This window comes from Salmo salar, chromosome 09 (genome assembly GCF_965601325.2).
Source record: "Salmo salar chromosome 09, fSalSal1, whole genome shotgun sequence".
In the NCBI taxonomy this organism is placed as follows: Eukaryota; Metazoa; Chordata; class Actinopteri; order Salmoniformes; family Salmonidae; genus Salmo; species Salmo salar.
The window spans coordinates 8120922-8143517 of NC_138299.1; the positions used below are offsets into that span (position 1 = coordinate 8120922).

Here is a 22596-nt window from a genome sequence, read left to right on the forward strand (position 1 = left end):
TTCACTGAGGTAGATGGTCCTCTCCTTCCTCCTCTGAGGAGCCTCCACTAATACAGTGAGAATTTCAATTAGTACAGAAACCTCACATAAGTCACTTCTACAAATCGTACCGTTATTAGTCAGTGCTTCGACGTCATTACACAGTCGGTCCAATGTTTTGAAAGTGATTGTTTTTACTAAGTTACTGTATTTTATTTGCCTGTTTCTATGACCATGATATAATCATGATATTGTTTGTAACTCATTGGGCTGTAGCTCAAATGATCAAAAGCAAACTTGGCTGAAATCTAATCTAATACAAACAATGAGAGTGACTAAAAAGTGTGACCTCACTGAGTTCAACTAATAACACTTCCTGAGGATTACATTAATATAGGGAAAGTAGATACCTTTTCAGTTGCACATCTGAATGCATTCAACCGAAATGTGTCTTCTGCATTTAACCCGGAGGTGTGTCACTCAGTGCATTTTCTCTCTTTCTCTTTTGATCTGATTTACATCCAACTTGCCCTCAGGCCTCGGTGTGTGTGAGGGTGTGTGTCTCTGTGGGTGAGAGGGTTTGCGTGTGTGGGGGGGCGGGGAGGGGAGGAGGGGCAAGTCTCAGAGCACACACCCTTGTGTCTCCACGCCAGATGCCCTGAGGTCCCAGGAACAGAAAACACACACACACGCACGCACGCACGCACACACACACATGCATACAGACAGAGGGACACACACACATACATTATACACCCTTACATATACATTTATCTTCAGTGCACAGATGGTCAGAAAGGCATGTTTACGCCAGAGTCCGGATCAATTCCATTTTAATTCCATCCATCCATTAACCATATTTATTAGGATCTAAAAGGCACAACTGATCCTAAATCAGCCCCTCTAATCTGAGATGCCCATGTGTTTTTCTTTTTGGTTCTTCAGCAAGGAACGGAAACTGTGTGGGTGGATGAGGCCAGTGCACATTTGCCTGGAAGAGCCTTATCATTGTAACAATCTAAGAAGATCCTTATAGAAACACAGATTTCTGTTGGTAACTCAATACATAACTCGTGAAATAATTGTGAAGAAAGTAAGGTATCATATCATTTTTATATTGTGGTCTGTGCTGGATGGGCTGACCCTCTTTCTTATTCATCTGTCATTTAGTTTCCTCTGTAATCACATGGTAATAAGCCTAAAGAAATAAACTACATTCAAATACAATAATATACAGTACCAGTCAAAAGTTTGGACACGTACACATTCAAGGGTTTTTCCTTTATTTTTTACTATTTTCTACATTGTAGAATAATAGTGAAGACATCAAAACTATGAAATAACACATGGAAATAATACATGGAAACATGTATTAACCAAAAAAGTGTTAAACAAATCAAAATATATTTTTGATTTTAGATTCTTCAATGTAACCACTGTTTTTTTGTTACTAAATGATTCCATATGTGTTATTTCATAGTTTTGATGTCTTCACTATTATTCTACAATGTAGAAAATAGTAAAAAAAAAAAAAAGAAAAACCCTTGAATGAGTAGGTGAGTCCAAACTTTTGACTGGTACTCTATGTTTGTGATATTTCATATTATATGTGAAATATGTAAAGATGTACTGCTTTTGAGAATTATGAACTCTCACTCAGATTTCTTTCCAGATTTGAAATAATACATATTTGAGGTTTATTGAAATACAAAATTCAAACCAGAAAAAATCCTAACCTAATTCTAAAAAATGTAAATCAGCAAATGTTTTTTGTAAACTATTGCAGAAATGTACTAAGCACATGAAAATGAGTTTCTTTATAGGGAACATATTCTAATCTGTATTATGTGCCTCAATATGCAATGTAACACATCCTTACAAATCCTACTCAAATATAAAGTATTGAACCACTACCCCCAACTACTCCCATCAAATTGTTTTGACAAGCACAAGGGCACCAAAACCACCAGTTGAAATTTCACAACACTGTAGACTCAGAGAGAGAAAATATTGATACTGAATTAATGTTACCATTTTAAAGCCTAGTTCCTGCAAAAACTCTTTGGTTTATCACTCTAAATAAGAAGCATTTCACACCTCGGAGAAGCCAATCTCACTATTTTCTTTAACTCTCAATGAGATGCGTGAAACGCTGCCCAGCATTGTCCTGCTAAGTACCCACCACTCACACCTGGTTTCTCACCAGCACTAAAACAGTTAACCCATCTACACCTGTCCTATCAGGCACCTGTCTCCAGAGCCCTCGGCCAATCAGGAGTGAGTGAGGAAAGCTACCTGTCGGCATGAAATAAATGTTGGGAGCCGGTGTGGACAGGAATCAAACAAGCTCACTCAGCGGGACAAGTCTGCTTCTCTCTGCTAAGACTGACTGACAACCTTTCAAAAGAACACACAAACACATACACACTAGAGGAAACTTTACCTAAAGAAGCCTGAGATCTACTGTCTTGGAAAGGAGTCATGACCAAAGAGATTGAGTAAGTTGACAATTTTTTCTGTGACATGCTATGTTTCATGGGGTTGGAGATGTGTTTCATGCTAGAATGTGTTATTTAAGGGAAACGTGTTTGGACTTGTAATAATACATTTTATTTAAACGCTTTTAACGACACCCAAAGTCACTTTACATACACAAGAAAATCAGCAGGATAAAAATTGTTAAAATCACACATTAAAATAATTAAGTATATAAAAGTACACTAAACATGATGACAGACTAACCAAGGAGAACACTAAACATGATGACAGACTGACCAGGGAGAACACTAAACATGATGACAGACTAACCAGGGAGAACACTAAACATGATGACAGACTGACCAGGGAGAACACTAAACATGATGACAGACTAACCAGGGAGAACACTAAACATGATGACAGACTAACCAGGGAGAACACTAAACATGATGACAGACTAACCAGGGAGAACACTAAACATGATGACAGACTAACCAGGGAGAACACTAAACATGATGACAGACTAACCAGGGAGAACACTAAACATGATGACAGACTAACCAGGGAGAACACTAAACATGATGACAGACTAACCAAGGAGAACACTAAACATGATGACAGACTAACCATAGAGAACACTAAACATGATGACAGACTAACCAGGGAGAACACTAAACATGATGACAGACTAACCAGGGAGAACACTAAACATGATGACAGACTAACCAGGGAGAACACTAAACATGATGACAGACTAACCAGGGAGAACACTAAACATGAAGACAGACTAACCAGGGAGAACACTAAACATGATGACAGACTAACCAGGGAGAACACTAAACATGATGACAGACTAACCATGGAGAACACTAGACATGATGACAGACTAACCAGGGAGAACACTAAACATGATGACAGACTAACCAGGGAGAACACTAAACATGATGACAGACTAACCAGGGAGAACACTAAACATGATGACAGACTAACCAGGGAGAACACTAAACATAAGGACAGACTAACCAGGGAGAACACTAAACATGATGACAGACTAACCAGGGAGAACACTAAACATGATGACAGACTAACCAGGGAGAACACTAAACATAAGGACAGACTAACCAGGGACAACACTAAACATGATGACAGACTGACCAGGGAGAACACTAAACATGATGACAGACTAACCAGGGAGAACACTAAACATGATGACAGACTAACCAGGGAGAACACTAAACATAAGGACAGACTAACCAAGGAGAACACTAAACATGATGACAGAAAGTGAACTAGATAGAGGATTAAAGCTAAGACGACAGAGAATCCGGGTTAGCAGGTGTGAAGAGCTGTGTCTTTTAGTGTGGAGTTGAATTTATGTATGGCTTGCGAGATTCTGACATGGAGAGGGAGAGAGTTCCAGAGTAGCACTGCTAAAAGCCCAGTCTCCCATGGAGCGGAGACTGGTGCGAGGGATGGTGAGGAGGCCAGTGTCAGAGGAGCGCAGTGAACAGGTGGTAGTGTAGGGGTGCAGGAGGTCAGTAAGGTATGTGGGCACCAGTCCATTAAGTGCTTTGTAGATGAGCATGAGCAATTTGAATGCGATCCTGATGTGAACTGGGAACCAGTGGAGTTGAGGGTGATGTGGTCCCAAGGTTGGTTTGTGTGAGGACCCGTCTAGCTGAATTTTGATATGTTGAAGTCTGTCCAGTGTTTTGGCGGGGAGTCTGTAGAGAATGGCGTTGCAGTAATCCAAGTGTGATAAAACAAAAGTGTGAATGAGGTTTTCAACAATGGGGTCAGTGAGAGAGGGTCTGAGTCGTGAGATGTTATTGAGTTGGAAGCAATCTGATGTTGGTGATGTTCCGGATGTGGGGTTGAAATGACAGAGTGGGGTCAAATAAAACACCAAGGTTCCTGACTGTGGAGTTGGAGTGGATGGTGCAGCCATCGATTCTCATGTTGAGTTGACCCAGTTTCCTGATGAGGGAGTTGGGGGACTGTAAGCATGATCTCTTTTTTGTCGTCGTTTAATTTTAAAAACTTGCTCATCCACATTTTCATTTCACGGAGATAGTCAACAACAGAGGGGGGGATGTAGTGGAGTTACTTTTTCATCTGGCCCCAATCTGACCTTGTGTCTTGTGGTTTAACTTCCAAGGTGAAATGCAACCAGTCGTATAGTCAAGTGTATTGGTTGGTTAGAATGACAGATGTAAGGCCTTTGGCTGAAACTGCTGTTGATTCTGCAACATTTTCCCTTCCTTTTATAATTTTCATCTAAACTTTTCTGCTGAGGGCCAGAATAGAAAATTATGCAAGCGTTGACTTGTTCATTCATCTTCTGTTGTACAGTAGTTTGAGCCACTTAGACTTCCAGAGAGAGGGTGAGAAATCAGGCACTCGGGGCCCCCCTTCTCTTTCTCTCTTTACATTGTGTAATGAGACCCCCATGTGAAAGGTGTGTTTTTAGAAAAGTGTGCGTGTCAGGTTTCTCCATTTTATATTTTACATTCTCTCTCTCTCCCCACTATGTTGTGAATTTAAGCCGGCTCATGATTTAAACTGGCCTGTCATAAGCCGTGTCGACACTAACCCAGGGGGTTCAACACACAATGGGGAGAGAGAAACAGGTATCCCCTCGAATGTGTTAGAGGGGCTGGTTCATGACAATGTGTAATGAGTTGAATTACATAACAGTGTAGTAGTGAAACTCTAGACCGGGATTCTCTATTGTAACATCTGCATTGAGCGTTATTTAGGGAAAGGAGAGTAGCTAATGAGATATTGTGGTGTTATAGTGTACTGAGGTGAGTGAGCGTACAGAGAAAGACAGGTGTATCTTAGAACAGTGGTCGGTTGCAGTTTTGAGATGAGGCATTTTTAGTAAACAGTTGTATGGAATTATATAAGACGAATAGGTGATCCCACAGTCTTATTTGATGCTAATATACCTTATTGTGACAGTCATTAAGAGTTTGGGTTGGATCGTAATAGCTTAGGAATTTTTATTTTTATTCTCCCTCTCTCCTAATCAAACACAGTCGGCTGTCAATGCCTGGAGTCTTCCTCTGTTGTTAGCACATGATGTGGTAGCCCATAGGTAAACCTGCACTGTTTGCATGCTGGCCATTTCAGGACAACTTACAGGAGAAGGCTTATCCCATTCCCAGTAACCAGCAAATTCCCAAAACAAATCCTGCTCTGTTTATCCTGGTCTGAGGAGTAACTCATCCTTCCCCCAAATCCCTTGTTTTGTTTCTGGCCTTTTGGCAATATTGAAACCCAGGGACTCCCAGGTGAGCGCTCCGGTCCTGAAATGTTTACTTTAGAAATCGCTATGCTCCTAGGAAGGGAAAGGCTCAAATCAAATAAGTTGTTTCTTTCTTTCCTAAAAAAAAAACACCATACAGTTCCGAGGTAACCAGATCATGTTGAGGTCATACAAGGCATGTTTGTGTGTGCATGAGCTCTTGGCCACTGGCATGTTGAACTTCTCTGACACTTGCAGCCAAATATTATCAAGATCTGTGGTTTTGCAATCGAAACCCTCCAGAGGCAGGTATGTGCAGTGCTTAAGGTTGTTATTAGCATGCAGATGATCACACCATGAAGCCTTGCATTTCTAATACACAGGTAAAGTGGCACTTCTGTAGCCAAAACAGGCTCATTGTTGCCTTCCTAATATATTATTTTATAATAAAAAAGAAGAGGAATTGAATTACTAAATCCTTCACTGTAATGCCACATTCTGAATGGGAAGCCTGCCATTCTGATCTGTAATAAATCTATAATGTACGTGTATTAATGTGATGTTTCTCCTGGTCTGTTTGCTGCAGGACTCTGGGACTGGTCCTTCAGAACGAGAGCTTCAACTACCAGCGCTACAATAACTACATCATGGACTCCTGGGCCTACACAGACAGCCTACTCACATACGACCAGTGCAAGGTAACTGTGTGTCTGTGTGTTATACCACCTGTTTAAGTTCAACTTTGAGTCCTATGTATAGATATTGTGCTGTATCAGTACTCACGGTTGTTGTTTCACTTTTCATAGACACCCAAAGAGCAGAAAATGGTTGCATGCAGCCGAGGCAGTAGTATGTACAAGCAATCAGAGAGGTAAGATTGACTTCTGAGCAATTATTAACATTACCAATAGTATGCACTTGATTGAGATCGCCACCTGTCAATCAAGGGAGAGAGGCAGACACTAAAGGGGTGTGCTTATGGGACAGATAAGGGCGTAAAGGGATTTTAAGTGGTTGCCGGGTGGTATTAAGAGTTCCCATGTCATGATGTCAAGCCCATTGACATGGAGTCAAGCGGTAGAGGCAGGGCTTTGGTGAGGTTAGAGTTGGGTGAGCTGGTGGCTAATCCCCATGTCAAACAGAGCCCCAAGGGATTATAGGCCGTGGTACACCTCCTTCTCATCATCCTCCTCCCACCCCCGAACAACACTCGGACTCACAAAGCAGGAGAAGCAGCCCCAGCTCTGCCGCTCTCTCACCCTCTCTTTTGTCTGGGTTGAAAAATGGCCATCGGTGGGGCACGCAGAGAAACGTATATAAAGTCAGTCCCACAGAGAAAGTTATATAAAGAGAGAAAACATTCCAGGATTAGGCAGTAAATAGTTCCTGCCCAGCTCTGTTTAGTTCACTTTCAGTAGCATTGTGTGCTTAGTGGACTCTAACAACTAAACTGGCTTTATTCATGTTTTATTGACTTTGACACATATTTTTTAAATCTGTAATTGTGTGCATGTGTGCTGCTGTATCTGCTACTGTATAAAAGAGCTGGAGTTTATTTGAAGGTCAGTACTATTGACAATCAGTGTTTCTCATGAGAGTGCTATTTTGTCAAACAACCCCATTGATTTGATTGAGTGTCAATCAAAGGGGTGGCGAATTGGGTTGGTCCTGTATCTAAACTCCTCCCCCCCCCCCCCCCCCCCCCCAATCCAGGACTATGATTGGCTCCTCCCCCGAGCTGGTCTCCCTGGAGACGCCAGCCAACATTATGAAGCTGCTGTCAGAGAACATTTCCTCCAGCCACCCCCAGGAGGCGCTGGAGCTGAACAGCAAGCTGTCACCCCTCGGTCCCCCCTCTGTCCCCCAAAACCCTCTCCCTCTCACCCCCAGTGCCGACACCTACGACAAGCAGGTCATCAACAACATCTTCGACTCCTTGCTCTCCCAAAAGTGGCCCGCAGAGACAGCCTTCCCTGAGGCCACCACTGAGGTAAGCTTACAGCCCCAAGAAGAGTTTTTCTTGTCTATATCACAACTGGTGTTATCCTTTGTACATTTTCATCTCTGGCAATGTCTCATCTCCCCCTTCACTTCTAGTTACCCTCCCTCCATCTCTCTCTTTCTTTTTGTTCTTTTCATATTCCATCTTCTCACATTTGTTCTTGTGTTGCCCTGAAGCAGACTCTACCCTACAGCGATCCCTTTGCCGAGCAGCACAGCCCAGTTTACTCTGACTCTTACAGCAAATCCCCTCCAGAGAGATACAGGTAGCTATCTGCCCCGAGAATCAGATCAAATTAGAACACCTGTGTGATGACTTCAAAGTCATCACGTCAGCTTGAACACTGAACTATTGTACGCCCAGTATCGCTAATGCTTATTAGGCTAAAGATAATTAATATAATTGAGCTGTGTATAAATCATAAAGCAATGGGGGTAAAATTCCAATAGCAAAGCATAATGCTGTGCATTAACGTTCTTTTCTGTCTCCAGGAACAATTTCCAGTTCATTCTGGGAGCCCCTCAAGCCATCCAGCACAAGTCGTCCGAGCTGCCCATGGTTTACCTCAACAAGGGCCAGTTCTACCCCATCTCCCTTCAGGGGGTGGACAGCTCAGCCAGCCTGATCTCCAACAAAGTCAAGGTGAGTCAAGCTTTGATGACATCACCCAAGAACATTTCCTCTACCCATAGGGTGTTCTGTCTGACACAACCCCAGTGAAAGTATGTTCCTTAGGAATCTCCCGGAAACCAAAATCTCTCGGTTCAACATTGTTGACTGTCTGAACCAAGTCGTGGTGAATTAGGGCGGGAAATTTCTTCTCTCTTTCTGTGATGGGTGATTTCGGGGTTGGAGTTCCGCCAGGCGCAGTACTCAGGCCATTGCATATTTCGTCTGGCGGGGCCAAACCCAATGCATGTCAGCCAGTTAGTCAGGCCCTGAGTTCTTTGTGACTAAGTCAGAAGGAGAACAGGGGTAGAGGTGTGGTGCCAACGGCCTGGGTGACAACCCTCTCTTTTGTCAAATAAAAAGAGAGCACACACAAGCCCTGCTAATAGCTGGTGACAATACCAGGAGAGAATTGAGAATTATGATAACAGGGTCTGATGTCTGAATAAAACATGCCCAGTTGTGCCTTTCTCAAAGTAAACGACGCACCAACAAAGACGTATAACCTACACAAAATGTACCTTTTCTGATGGCTCTCTCTCTCTCGCTCTTTCTCTCTCCCTATTGTCTCTTCTTTCTCTCTCTATCTTTTTTTGTGGCTCTTTCTCCAGACGGTGGTCATGGCGGTGTTTGAGAACGACAAGAGCGCAGAGATTCAGCTGAGGTGCTGGAATCACTGGCATGCACGGCAGCCGACCATTAAGCAGAGAGTCATTGACATCGGTATGGCACCGCAACTTTGACCGTCTACACACAAACACATGTATAGAAACAGACAGTTACAAGACTTTCCCAGTTGTCTTCTCTGAAGAATGTCATGGAGAAATGCCATAGGTCAACATCTACAACAACAAATGCCAATGACTGGAAGATTTTTTATCAGTTGTTGTTTTTGTTGTTGCTTTTCGTAAGCCTGTATCTTTTCAGAGCAGATAACAACTTCAATGAAAGACAAGAACTATTCCAATGGTTCCAGAAATTTCTCTGAACTAAATCAATATCTTTCTATTTATCTTCTAGCTGACTACAAAGAGGTATTCAGTGGCATCAGCCACATGGAAGAGGTAGCCTTCAACGCTTTGTCCTTCATCTGGAACCCCAATGAGGAAGCGAAGGTAAAAGCAGCGAGGAAACTGGAGCAACAGTGGAAAACACGCACACTGGCACACACATAGATGATGTCGTAATGCATGGCACACCCCTATTATGTACCTAGCCACGCTACCCATAAAGCTGAAATGGGGCGATGAAGGAGCGCTGAGGGTTGGGAGGGGAAGAATCCCTGGCATGCCGGCCGCCCCGGTGCGCCTGTCACCACAAGGGAAGAGCGTCACGTCGAGAGCGCTTACTGCAATCTGCTCACTGCCCCCCCAGGGCATGAGGGTGGGGCAATAAAACTCACTGCAGGTGAGGGAGAGAGAATGAGAATGAGAAAGAGAGAGAGAGAGAGAAGGGAAAGGACGGGTTGGAAGGAATGAGAGAGAAAAACTCCTTTTAATTAACACGGAAGGCACTTGTTGTCACAACCATCCCTTTCCACTCCTGGTCCCTAGCGATAGTATGTTCAAATCAATGCCTCTCATATCCTAAAACCCAACCAGTGTGGAAACATTCTAGACTTTCCTGCTATACTGTACCTCTGTACATTTGTGCACATTGGAGGGGATTGCCAATCCAAAAAGGTTTCATTACACCATGTGTCCATAGACTCCTAGTGTTTGTTTTGTAAAAAAAAAAAAAAGAGAATTGTGTCAACGCCACCAATGCTCCTTATAGGACACATCACTGCACTCTATACTCCTCTGTAAACTGGTCATCTCTGTATACCCGTCGCAAGACCCACTGGTTGATGTTTATTTATAAAACCATTTTAGGCCTCACTAGCCCCTATCTGAGATATCTACTGCAGCCCTCATCCTCCACATACAACACCCGTTCTGCCAGTCACATTCTGTTAAAGGTCCCCAAAGCACACACATCCCTGGGTCGCTCCTCATTTCAGTTCGCTGCAGCTAGCGACTGGAACGAGCTGCAACAAACACACAAACTGGATAGTTTTATCTCAATCTCTTCATTCAAAGACTCAATCATGGACACTTACTGACAGTTGTGGCTGCTTTGTGTGATGTATTGTTGTCTCTAACTTCTTGCTCTTTGTGCTGTGGTTTGTGCCCAATAATGTTGGTACCATGTTTTGTGCTGCTACCATGTTGTGTTGCTACCATGTTGTTGTTATGTTGTGTTGCTACCATGCTGTGTTGTCATGTGTCGTTGCCTTGCTATGTTGTTGTCTTAGGTCTCTCTTTATGTAGTGTTGTGTTGTCTCTCTTGTCGTGATGTGTGTTTGGTCCTATATTTATATTTTATTTTTAATCCCAGCCCCCGTCCCCACAGGATGCTTTTTGCCTTTTGGTAGGCCGTCAATTGTAAATAAGAATTTGTTCTTAACTGACTTGCTTAGTTAAATTAAGGTTAAATAAAAAATGCTTTAATGATTTTTAAGGTTCCAATTGCTGTGCAAGGACCTTTAACCTTTTACTGCAGTGGGCTAGATCAGGGTCACACAGAGGGTTTCTTGGTAGTCTTAAACAAATCTACAATGAAACAAAATATACACCTCACACACATGGTTATGGGCTTAAAAAAAGAAGACACCTGTACCATGTCAGATATAGAGTTGAAATGTGTTCAATGTTGAGTTTGCATCCCAATATTACACTTTATATACATCAGAGAGAACTGAAATATAGCAAAACCGTTTGACATAGATACACCTTATTTTCTGCGTCTTTTTAAAAATAATGTCCATTCATTATGAATAACATTTCACCCATGAGGCCACTAGGTCATTTGATGACAGGAAAGTGCTACAGGGCAGCAAAACTGTTCTAGAAAGTTCCAATTCAACTGTTGTCTGATATCCTGTTTTAACCCTCTTCTTCTCTCTCCTCCAGGTGTACATTGGCATTAACTCTCTGAGCACAGACTTCTCCTCTCAGAAGGGAGTGAAGGGGCTTCCTCTCAACCTCCAGATCGACACCTATGATTTCAGCAGCGGCACCAACCGCCTTATCCACAGAGCGGCATGCCAGGTCAAAATCTTCTGCGATAAGGTCAGTAAAGATCTCTATCCACTCTGCTAGCTATGCTCATCCATGACATAAAAATATATATATACATATTTATTTATTTTTTTCCAAAGAAATGTACCATTTGTTAAATGAGGAGTAAAAGTGTCAGAGTAGAGTTGTGACCGTCTGTCTTTTTCCTCAGGGTGCAGAGAGGAAGATGAGGGATGAAGAGAGGAAGAGGAGCAAGAGGAGGGTCAAGACAGTCATTGACTCAAGCAACAACAGTAAGTCTACCTCAGGCTCTTATTACTAAAATAATGACAACCTACATCCACCAACAAATAATCCACCAATACATCATGTTGTGTGTCAGAACATGAAAATAAGGAATTGAATTACAGTTTGGGTATCTTTCATCAATTTGTTTTTATCATGAAGCTCGCCCTTCCCAAGTCCAACTCAACTCCATTACGTGATTGAAAATGTACTCTGACTAGATCAGCAGTGGAGCAAGACACTAACCCAAGCAAGAAATACATCCTGTATTTTCAGTCTGTGATTGGGTTTCTAACAAAATTAGAATTTTGGGATTTAGCCCCATTTGTATGAATAGCATCCTATTCTTTCTTAAAGAGAATAACTAGTGGTGCATTACAATGTCATAGAGCCAGTTTCCTACACTCAGGTAAACCTTACTCATAGACTAAAGAGCACCCGGTAAACCAGTCCTTTATATCTTAGGCCAGTCTATAACGCAATTCTAACCCAGTGTTCTCCTCTCCCTCCTCAGCCAACAAGTCAGTAGTGTCTAGCTCAATGGGAAGTGACAGCACCTTCTTCAAGACCCTGGAGGACCACGTCACCAACCCTGTCCTCTTCATCCCAGAGATGCACCTCTCCAACATGCAGCGCTGCGGCCTGGTAGGTTCCCCCCATCCCTTATCCACTCCCCCTTTATTTTCCTTTCTTCTCTTTTTCTCTCTCTCTCTTTTTCTGGGATTGAGGGATCTTGGAGTTCACCACCACAACAGTGAGTTGAGTCATGTTCCCTGCTATCCCTGGACTGTAGCTCCAGGCTGTGGCGCACAGAAGGGAAAAAAAGGGATAGTGTGGGAAAAAATGTTGTGGGAAAAGTGGGTTGGGATGGGGAGAGTGTCAGGGAGAGTGAGGAGAGACAGACGCCGAGATCAGACGATCTAATTGGTGGGTCGTTCAGTTTCCTCGACTCGAAACTCGACTCAAGTGTGACTGACACACGGATTAACCTGCGGGGGCTTAGACAAAGACACACACACACCTGGCACACACACACACACAAGTCCCCCTTTTCAGTGTTGTTGACACAAGCCAGTGGAGGTGGTAAGGGCTGCTGTCCTGACAGGCCTTTAGTTCCCACAGTCTGGGCTTTAGGGAGTGGGGAAGGAGAGTGTGTATGTGCTCAGTCTGCCTAATAAGGTCTGCATGCCAGCCCTTTACAGCATTATTTCCCTAGTGTTAATGAACACACACTTACTAGACAGTACATAGATTATATACATTTTCACAGCTTTAAGAGAGGAAAGTAAGGTAGAGATGTGACCTAATTTAGGCTAAAGGTGAAGGGGGTACCTTGCATTTTGGAGGTGGGAGGGGGGGGTTTCAAGACTTGAGTATCATAAATCATTCCATCTCTCAAAGAAAATGTCTTAGATAACTTTCTTAGAAAAGGTCAGCTTCTTTAGAGGGGAGGGACATTAACATTAACTTGACTAGCAAAAGAATATGGAAATGTTCTGTCCTATAATATACAATGTGACTCGCTGACAGGTTGTGAAACAAAAATATCTGATAGTTAGACAAACTTCTTGTCTGGAACCTTTTATCTATCTGCATCTGCGTCATCATTCATGTGCATATCTACAGATTCATGATAATAACATTCATTCTCATGACTGTTAAGCAATAAAATGAAGCAATAATATTCTATGGAGGAGTTGTACCTAATCGTTTTACTTATCACCTTTTCTCTGTGTAGGCACCCCCCACAACATTGGAGGAGGTTGAAAAGAGCTCACTGAAGAGACTGTACCCTGATAGACTGGAACAAAGCAATGGTAGCCCACCACCAAGCAAGCAGGCCAGATGCGAGGAGCAACAGCGAGGTAAAGAAGAATTCTTGAATTGAAAATAGTGTACTTCCTGAATTGAAATGGAATTGGCCAAACCCAAACCTGTTGTACAGACAATACATAAATTATGAGGCAAAGAATAAGAGGTCAATATGCAAAACAAAGCACTGCTGTGGTCCTTGTCTGGCACACACAACCTGAAGTATTCTGTTATCTTGTTTTGCAGTGCTCCTGTACGTGAGAACAGAATCAGAGGAAGTGTTCGATGCTCTCATGCTCAGCAGCCCAACCCTGAAAGGCCTACGACAAGCGGTAGGTAGTACACTCATGATACTTATTCCTTCCTTACCTAACCTTGTTGTCATCCTCCAAGCATCTCATCCAGCAACCAGGAGAAGATACCGTAGAGTTGACAGTGACACTCATCTTTCGTTTGTTCCTTTCTCAGATTTCTGAAAAGTATGCCATGCAACAGGACACAATTGGCAACATCTACAAGAAATGCAAAAGAGGGTAAGTTACTTTTTAAACCATTGATCAGTTTTTTTTTTTTTTTTACATCAGGAGGAATAAGTGTTAGCATTAGCTATGCTACATAATTACCAATAGTATTAGCATGTAACATTAGCAAGATACAGTAAGTTGAAGGGAAATTGTTCGGATTTGATTAAAGGAAAACTCCACCCAAAAACAATTAGTCTATTGTTGACATAGTTCCAAAAAGTTGTACTTTTTTGTTTTCAAGATAGAAAAGTATGTGGACACCCCTTCAAATTAGTGGATTTGGCTATTTCAGCCACACCTGTTGCTGACAGGTGTATAAAATCGAGCACACAGCCATACAATCTCCATAGACAAACATTGGCGGTAGAATGGCCTTACTGAAGAGCTCAGTGACTTTCAACGTGTCATAGGATGCCACATTTCCAACAAGTCAGTTAATCAAATTTCTGCCCTGCTAGAGCTTCCTCGGTCAACTGTAAGTGCTGTTATTGGGAAGTGGAAACGTCTAAGAGCAACAACGTTTCAGCTGCAAATTGGTAGGCCGCACAAGCTCACAGTACGGGACTACCGAGTGCTGAAGCGCGTAAAAAATCGCCTGTCCTCGGTTACAACACCTCAGTACTGAGTTCCCAACTGCCTCTGGAAGCGACATCAGCACAAGAACTGTTCGTCGGGAGCTTCATGAAATGGGTTTCCATAGCCGAGCAGCCGTACACAAGCCTAAGATCACCATGCGAAATGCCACGCGTCGGCTTGGGTGGTGTAAAGCTCGCCGCCATTGGACTCTGGAGCAGTGGAAACGCGTTCTCTAGAGGGATAAATCACGCTTCACCATCTGGCAGTCTGATGGACGAATCTGGGTTTGGCGGATGCCAGGAGAACGCTACCTGCCCGACTGCATAGTGCCAACTGTAAAGTTCGGTGGAGGAGGAATAATGGTCTGGGGCTGTTTTTCACGGTTCGGGCTACGCGCCTTAGTTCCAGTGAAAGGAAATCTTAATGCTACAGCATACAATGACATTCTAGACGATTCTGTGCTTTCAACTTTGACAACAGTTTGAGGAAATCACTTTCCTGTTTCAGCATGACAATGACCCCGTGCACAAAGTGAGGTCCATAGAGAAATGGTTTGTCGAGACTGGTGTGGAAGAACTTGACTGGCCTGCACAAAGCCCTGACCTCAACCCCATTGAACACCTTTGGAATGAATTGGAACACCGACTGCGAGCCAGGCCAAATAGCCCAACATCAGTGCCCGACCTCACTAATGCTCTTGTGTCTGAATGGAAGCAAGTCCCCACAGCAATGTTCCAACATCTAGTGGACAGCCTTCCCAGGAGAGTGGAGGCTGTTATAGCAGCAAAGGGGGACCAACTCCATATTAATGCCAATAATTTGTTCGACGAGCAGGTGTCCACATACTTTTGGTCATGTAGCGTATATAACTTTAAAAATACTGAAATCATCCCTGTATAATGCTGCAAAATGCATCATATGGGATGATTTCTGTATTCTGAAAGTTACATATCTTGATAACTTGACTGCTGACAAGCAAAACTTGTCAGCTAGGTTGAATCTAGGTTGAATCTAGGTTGAATCTTGGTTGAATTTGGATCTTTCCTCAGTAAGGAAGGCAACTAAAGTTGACAGACCGGCTAGGTGAGTTAGCTAGCTCTGTCTCCTGGAATGTGATAATTGCAGCTCTTCTAAAAAACACAGGACGGAAAGATTTTAAAACTAGGCTGGATGAGTCACCCTATTCTTTTACTTTACAGTATTTATGTTCCTCTAATCTGATCTACCCATCCCATAGGTACACCAAGAAGTGTTCTGGTCTATTTACTTCAGAGAGTGAAAAAAAGGGTGGCACCTTATTGAGCAACAATGTGGAGGCCAGGTGGTTGACATTAAATAGGACTAGCCTTTGAAGAAGAGCTGGTCTCCCTATTGGCAGCATGTCAACCATGAAATTAAATAATGTTGGCCATTTTGTTTTCAATGCTTGAGCCATAGGCCGTGTCCGAAATCTGTCTTGCCAAATACTTACTAAAATGTCATACTATGTACTAATCGTACTACATACTATTTAGAACATACTGTTTAGTAAAAACGAATGAAGTTATCAACAAATATCAACATACTAGGCTCACCCATCCTGAGAACCTGTCATTTAATGTGCAATTGCGTTGATTCCCGCCATTTGTTCATTTGGTCACAGCGTGTCAGCTTATTTCATTATCTAAGGTCTTTATCAAACACACGCAAGTCTGGAAAGACAATTCTCTTCCTTAATAGTGTGCAGCAAGTTCTACTAGATGAAAAGTAGTAATGAGTATAGCATCCTGGCATTTAAATCTGCAATATGTAACTTTTTGGGCAACCTGATCAAATTCACATAGAAATGTGAGGTACATAGATCTGTCATTCTCATTCTGTCTAAGAAGTGGTAGATCTGTTCTATGTGCGCTATTTCTATGGTTCCCGTTCTTAAGTTTAGTTTTTGCATCTTTTACATTTGGTTTTGTACACCAGCTTCAAAAAGCTGAAATACAATATTTTTGGTTGTTGAAAAAATATTTCTCAGCACTTTAGATGGTACAATGATTCTCTACACTTGCTTGTTTTGTCACATTAACTATTTGAATTTTAGCAACCAGAAAATGGCAGAACTGTTTGTGCATATTGCACCTTTAAACCATACTCGATTTTAGACATTTCACATACTACAAAACGTACTCTTTTCGCATAACTAAAAGGTCTTCTATTTAGAACGCAAGTACATGTATGTGTATTTGGACGCCAGCATAGTCTTTAGAAAAAAATTCTGTACTATTCTAATTTTATAGTGTACAGGTCTTTATGTTTACAGGTCTTTATGTTTACTGTATAGGTGACATTTCCCTAAGCTTCAGATCGACCACTAGTAGTAAAGTAGGCCTGTTGTATGTGTCTTCACACAAGCATTCATACCAATGAAGATGTGTAGCTAACATGTTCCGAGGCAGTAATCTGTTGAAGCTGACTTGATGGAATGAGATGTTCGACGAGCAGGTGTATAGGTGACTTTCACCTAGAATGTTGTGTGGTTATTCTGTCACACTGCCTGAAAGGCTTTAATAACTTTGACTGAAGTTGAGTTTGCCCTGGGGTTTGAATGGAGAACCCAACAGGTTATATCTCATTCCGCTTAAAGTCTTCAATCAGTCCCTTCCCTCCGGGTAGCGTGAGCAGGCAGTTCGCTTGATTATCAACAGAGCTTTACTTACCGTAAAGACGGGTTTCCCTATGGGAAAAGGAGTCTGTCCTGAATAATTGTCTGCAGTGTTGAGGGAATTGTAGGCTTCTCACTCTTTTGTTTCGTGACTACAAAATGAATCAGCCAGACAGCAGAAAACAACTGGTAATTTACATGACATGTTTCCCCCTACAAGACATGAATCTGTTATTTGTCTGTTTATTTTTCAGGATTTTCGTCAACATGGATGACAACATCATTGAACACTACAGCAACCACTCAGCATTCCTCATAGAGATCTCTGAAATCATGTGCGGTCAGTTCCAGGTCACTCTCATGGAGTTATGAAGAGAGGGGGCGGACATTTTTGATGTTCGGCCCACCCCATTGCAAAGTGTGGCCAATCAAACTGCCTGCCGATTTCAACTTTTTAAGCACTACTCTGTGAAAGACTCTATTGGCTAGGCCAAGAGGGGAAAGACCAATGGGGCCAAAGAAGACAAGCTACACCCACCATCAGTTCAACCATCGAACCGACTTCAGACCAAGAGCTTTATACCGATGCCAGTCATTGCCTTTGTGAATACAATTTAACCCCCTATGACTTTTTACTGTAGTATATATTTTATAACAGAGCAATTCTGATGAATTATGCTGTAAATATTTTATGTAAATAGAAATTAATATGACATATGAGTTGTCCCTTTGAGGAAACATACAGCTATACCATAACCCATTTTCCACAAACATCGAAAGCTATGTATTTCCATTTCAGGAGACATACCGTCCATGTATGTTGTCAATTTTTCCAAAGACTGCCATTCTTGCTGCTTTTCATGTACTTATAATTTCTTCCAAGGGATCTCAAGTAATGGGAAGGATGCCATTGTGTTGGATTATATGTTTTTCACTATATTACAGATGTAGGATCTTAATTTGTGCCAGTTTGCTACAGCAGGAAAATAATCCTGCAGCAACAGGGAATGTGAATTATGTGGATTATAATAAATTGAAATTTTTGTAGGGGTTGATACATTTCACGTAAGGGAAAATCAAGTGAAATTTGTAAGTGGAAGTTACAAACTTTAAAAACCCGTTTTAAACCTCAAATACACTACGAGTTTAACATTTCCTGCATTGCAGGAATTAAGATCCTACATCTGTGTACTTCTCTGACCATAATGTTTGCTATAATAGTGCTACCAATAGTATAATGCTGTAGCCTGTTAGTTTCACACCCTAGAATTCTCCAACCAGGGACTTTTTTTAGAACCAAAGTCACACATTTCCCACTTCAGCGAGTATTGCCTTCACAAAAACCTGAGTGGCCTTATTTCGTAGAGGATTGTACACATTTCTAGGTTGTATTGTAACCATCAAATTTTTCCCCTAGTGCCTGAACCACTTGATACCTGATCAACCCCTGTCAATATCTTTCAGTTGAGTTTATTTGTATGTTTTTGCAACATTTCAATTCTCTATCTATATCCCTGTAATGTATATTATGATTTTAGCATGGCGATCCTTTTGTATTGATACTCTTCGTTTTTTTGTTTTTGAAAGAAAATAAAAAATATACGAAATAAAAGATGCATTGTCTTTTAGTGGTTTTAGTATGCTAAAGTCTGAAGATGACTTAAGATGAATTCACTTCAACTCAAATCTTACTGAATGATGACATGATAAGAATACCCTAGATCAGTGCAGGCCTATAGCATAGGCCCTTTCCAGCTAGCAAGTAACATTCTAAGAATGATACGTTTCTTTGAGGTTGGTGAGAGCGTGGTTGTCCTATGGTTATTTTGAATACAACCTTCCCACAACATTCTGGGAACCATATGTTTCTTCGGTGGAAATTTCAGTTAGCAGTGTTATTAAGTCTTATTGAAAGATGTTCTCAGAACGTTTGTCACGGCTGTCAAAAGGAGCAGACCAAAGTTCCACATTTTATTAAATCCGTGAAACTTTGCAAAACATAAATAACAATTGACAAAAACAACAAACTGTGACGCAGAGAGAAACAAACACTACTCAAAATATAATAACCCACAAAAACAGGAAGAAAAAACCCCTACTTAAATATGATCTCCAATCAGAGGCAACGGGGATCAGCTGCCTCCAATTGGAGATCAACCCAAACAACCCCAACATAGAAATAGAAAAACTAGAACTTAAACATAGAAAACATAGAAAAACCCAAAACATTCCCTGTCACAACCTGACCTACACTACTATAGAAAATGACATCTTACTAGGGTCAGAACGTGACAGTACCCCCCCCCCCCCCAAAGGTGCAGACTCCGAATGCAACATAACCAACCAAAAGAAACCACAAAACAAAAAGGGAGGGTAGGGAGGGTGATAATTGTCTATGGCAGCTCAAAAGCAGTCCACATAACCTCCAGCAGAGGAGGCGGCTCCGGTTCGGGGCGTAATCCCTGCTCCACCCGCTGATCCCTCCGCTTTAGTACCACCGGACTGTAGATCGTCGTCGGAGTAACCGGACTGTAGATCATCGCTGGAGACTCCGGGCTGCAGGCCGCCTCAGGAGGTTCCGGGCTGCAGGCCGCCTCAGGAGGTTCCGGGCTGCAGGCCGCCTCAGGAGGTTCCGGGCTGCAGGCCGCCTCAGGAGGTTCCGGGCTGCAGGCCGCCTCAGGAGGTTCCGGGCTGCAGGCCGCCTCAGGAGGTTCCGGGCTGCAGGCCGCCTCAGGAGGTTCCGGGCTGCAGGCCGCCTCAGGAGGTTCCGGGCTGCAGGCGCCTCAGGAGGCTCCGGGCTGCATGCCGCCTCAGGAGGCTCCGGGCTGCTGAGCGTTGCTGGAGGCCAGGTGCGCAGAGCAGGCACAGGGTATACTGGGTCGTGGAGGCGCACTGGAGATCTGGAGGTTATGGCTGGCAGAACCCGTCCTGGCTGGATAACCTCCGTAGCCCGACAAGCGCGAGGCGTTGTGACAGGTCGCACAGGTTTGTGTTGGCGAACTGGGGTTACCATGCGTAGAGCTGGCGCAGGATAACCTGGGCCGAGAAGACGCACCGGAGACCAGGAACACTGAGCAGGCATACTCCTTCCTGGCTGAATGCCAACTCTAGCACGGCACCTGTGAGGAGCTTGCACCGAGCGCACCGGGCTGTAGCTGCGCACTGGCGACACAGTGCGTATCCCCGCATAACATGGTGCTTGCTCGATCACTCGCCCCTCACAGTAAGCACGGGGAGTTGGCTCAGGTCTCCAACCTGACTGCCAATCTCCCCGTGTGCCCCCCCCCCCCATTTTTGGGGGTGGCTGTCTCTCGCACTTGCCTCGTTGTTGGTACAGCGCCTCATAATGACGCCGCTCTGCTTTAGCTGCCTCAATCTCCTCCCTCGGGCGGCAATGCTCCCCAGCCTGCCTCCCGGGTCCTTTACCGTCCAGAATCTCTTCCCAGGTCCATTCCTTACCATGCTGCTTGGTCCTTTTGTGGTGGGTTATTCTGTCACGGCTGTCAAAAGGAGCAGACCAAAGTGCAGCATGGTTGTAGTTCCACATTTGATTAAATCCGTGAAACTTTGCAAAACATAAATAACTGAATTGACAAAAACAACAAACTGTGACGCAGAGAGAAACAAACACTACTCAAAATATAATAACCCACAAAAACAGTAAGAAAAAAAACCTACTTAAATATGATCTCCAATCAGAGGCAACGAGGATCAGCTGCCTCCAATTGATCAACCCAAACAACCCCAACATAGAAATAGAAAAACTAGAACTTAAACATAGAAATAGAAAACATAGAAAAACCCAAAACACCCCCTGCCACGCCCTGACCTACACTACTATAGAAAATGACATCTTACTAGGGTCAGGACGTTACAACGTTATTTAATTACCTTCAAATAACCAATCATTTCCGTTCTCAGAACATCCCTGCAACCAAAAAATGAACATTCCCAGAACAGGCAGAATTTTCACTTACGGTCTCAGAAAATTTTAAAAACGTTCAGTTTTGCTGGTCAGGAAACGTATCGCTTCGTTCCCAGAACCAATGGGAAACCAAAAACATACGTCCCCACATCTTCCAAGGAACCAAATGTGCTAGCTGGGTTAATACAAGACAGATTGCTCAAGAGTGACTTCAAAATTGGATGTCTATCCATGTCCTCAGGATGTCGGGAAATGCCTTTAAAACTGGCTACTAGGGGCAACAGTGAGCGCTATTGCCATCAAGTAGGCTTGGGTTTTGCCAATATCCCATGACTCTGGATCAGAAGGTTGAGTGTTCACTCCATGTTTTTTTTTGTTTTAGACCTATCCCAAACATTAACCCTTAACCTTACAAATTTGACATTTGGAGCAACTTCAAAATGTGATGTTTTGAGAAACGGAATTATACTGAGCAGGAGGACTCTGAAGGAGTTAACCCAGAGTGTCAAAAACACTTTGAAATTTGACGTTTGGAGAAACACGGATAAACATCTAATTCTGCAGTGAGACTGTGAGAGCTTGTTGCTTAATACATGTACAAGTGTGTGTCTAGCCCTGTCTGCTTATTTTATATCAGACATCACAAACCAAATTCTTATTCTGTTAACAATAAGGTTAAGTATCTCTATCATCTTGAGCGTGTGTGTGTATGCATGAGTCTGTGTGTATGTGCACGTGTGTGCCTGTCTGTCTGTTTAGCCAGTTTATTGGATGAACCCACTTGCCTATCCTTATCCTTACCCTTTTGTTCCAGCATGCGACCTGCTTCTAGTGCGGACACAACTTATATAGCGGGCAGCACACGTACCTATGTGGAGTGTTTGTGCATCCTTCACTGGGTACCAAAGAGGAGACAGAGAGGGGGAGAGGGAGAGAGAGAGAGAGGGAGATGGAGAGAAAGTGAAGAGAGAAGAATAAAAGAGAAGAGGAGGGAATCCAGTGGGTACCAGAGATGAGAGAGACAGAAGGAAAGAGATAGCGAGAGAAATAGAAGCGAGAGAGAGGCTGAATGCACATTCGGCTACATCTGAAATCTAACACAGCCGTCCTCCTGTGACCCGTGATCGAGACAAGGGAAAGAGGGGAGGAGAGAGAAAGGGTAAGAGATGCATAAGGGCAAGCATAGCATCCTACTAGAGAGAATAACGTAAGTCGTACAGACGGACAGAGGAGGACGAGCAGAAGCAGGCAAGACGTGGAGCCCGCTACAACCTCACCTGAATGGTAAGTGTGTCCTTCTAATTAGATTTGGCTTACAGTGCAATCAATATGACAGCTAATGAGGGAAAGAGTGTGTGTGGATGTAGTTTGAGGAGAAACAAAACACGCTTAGAGAGAG

The 22596-nt window shown here is 43.0% G+C and overlaps 1 protein-coding gene across 2 annotated transcripts; it reads left to right on the top strand.

The window, feature by feature from the left end:
- The first annotated feature begins 2307 nt into the window (after positions 1 to 2307).
- Positions 2308 to 18884, top strand: grhl3 (grainyhead-like transcription factor 3). Of its 2 annotated transcripts, none has more exons than XM_014210096.3 (15): positions 2308 to 2477; positions 6294 to 6405; positions 6514 to 6578; positions 7421 to 7697; positions 7886 to 7974; positions 8201 to 8351; positions 8990 to 9101; positions 9399 to 9493; positions 11333 to 11491; positions 11652 to 11733; positions 12240 to 12370; positions 13464 to 13590; positions 13784 to 13869; positions 14006 to 14070; positions 17527 to 18884. In XM_014210096.3, the coding sequence occupies exons 1-15, from the start codon at positions 2461 to 2463 to the stop codon at positions 17642 to 17644; spliced, it is 1686 nt and encodes a 561-aa protein (XP_014065571.1). In that variant the 5' UTR covers positions 2308 to 2460; the 3' UTR covers positions 17645 to 18884. The 2 variants fall into 2 exon arrangements, with proteins under 2 accessions (XP_014065571.1, XP_014065572.1); XM_014210097.3 differs by having other exon boundaries at positions 7889 to 7974.
- The last annotated feature ends 3712 nt before the right edge of the window (positions 18885 to 22596 follow it).

What these genes read in the sequence shown, in the direction of transcription:
- grhl3 (XM_014210096.3), top strand. An exon ending in GCAGAGAGTCATTGACATCG is followed by an intron (nt 9,102 to 9,398) that starts GTATGGCACCGC and finishes TTTATCTTCTAG; the next exon opens with CTGACTACAAAGAGGTATTC. An exon ending in TGAAAGGCCTACGACAAGCG is followed by an intron (nt 13,870 to 14,005) that starts GTAGGTAGTACA and finishes TTCCTTTCTCAG; the next exon opens with ATTTCTGAAAAGTATGCCAT.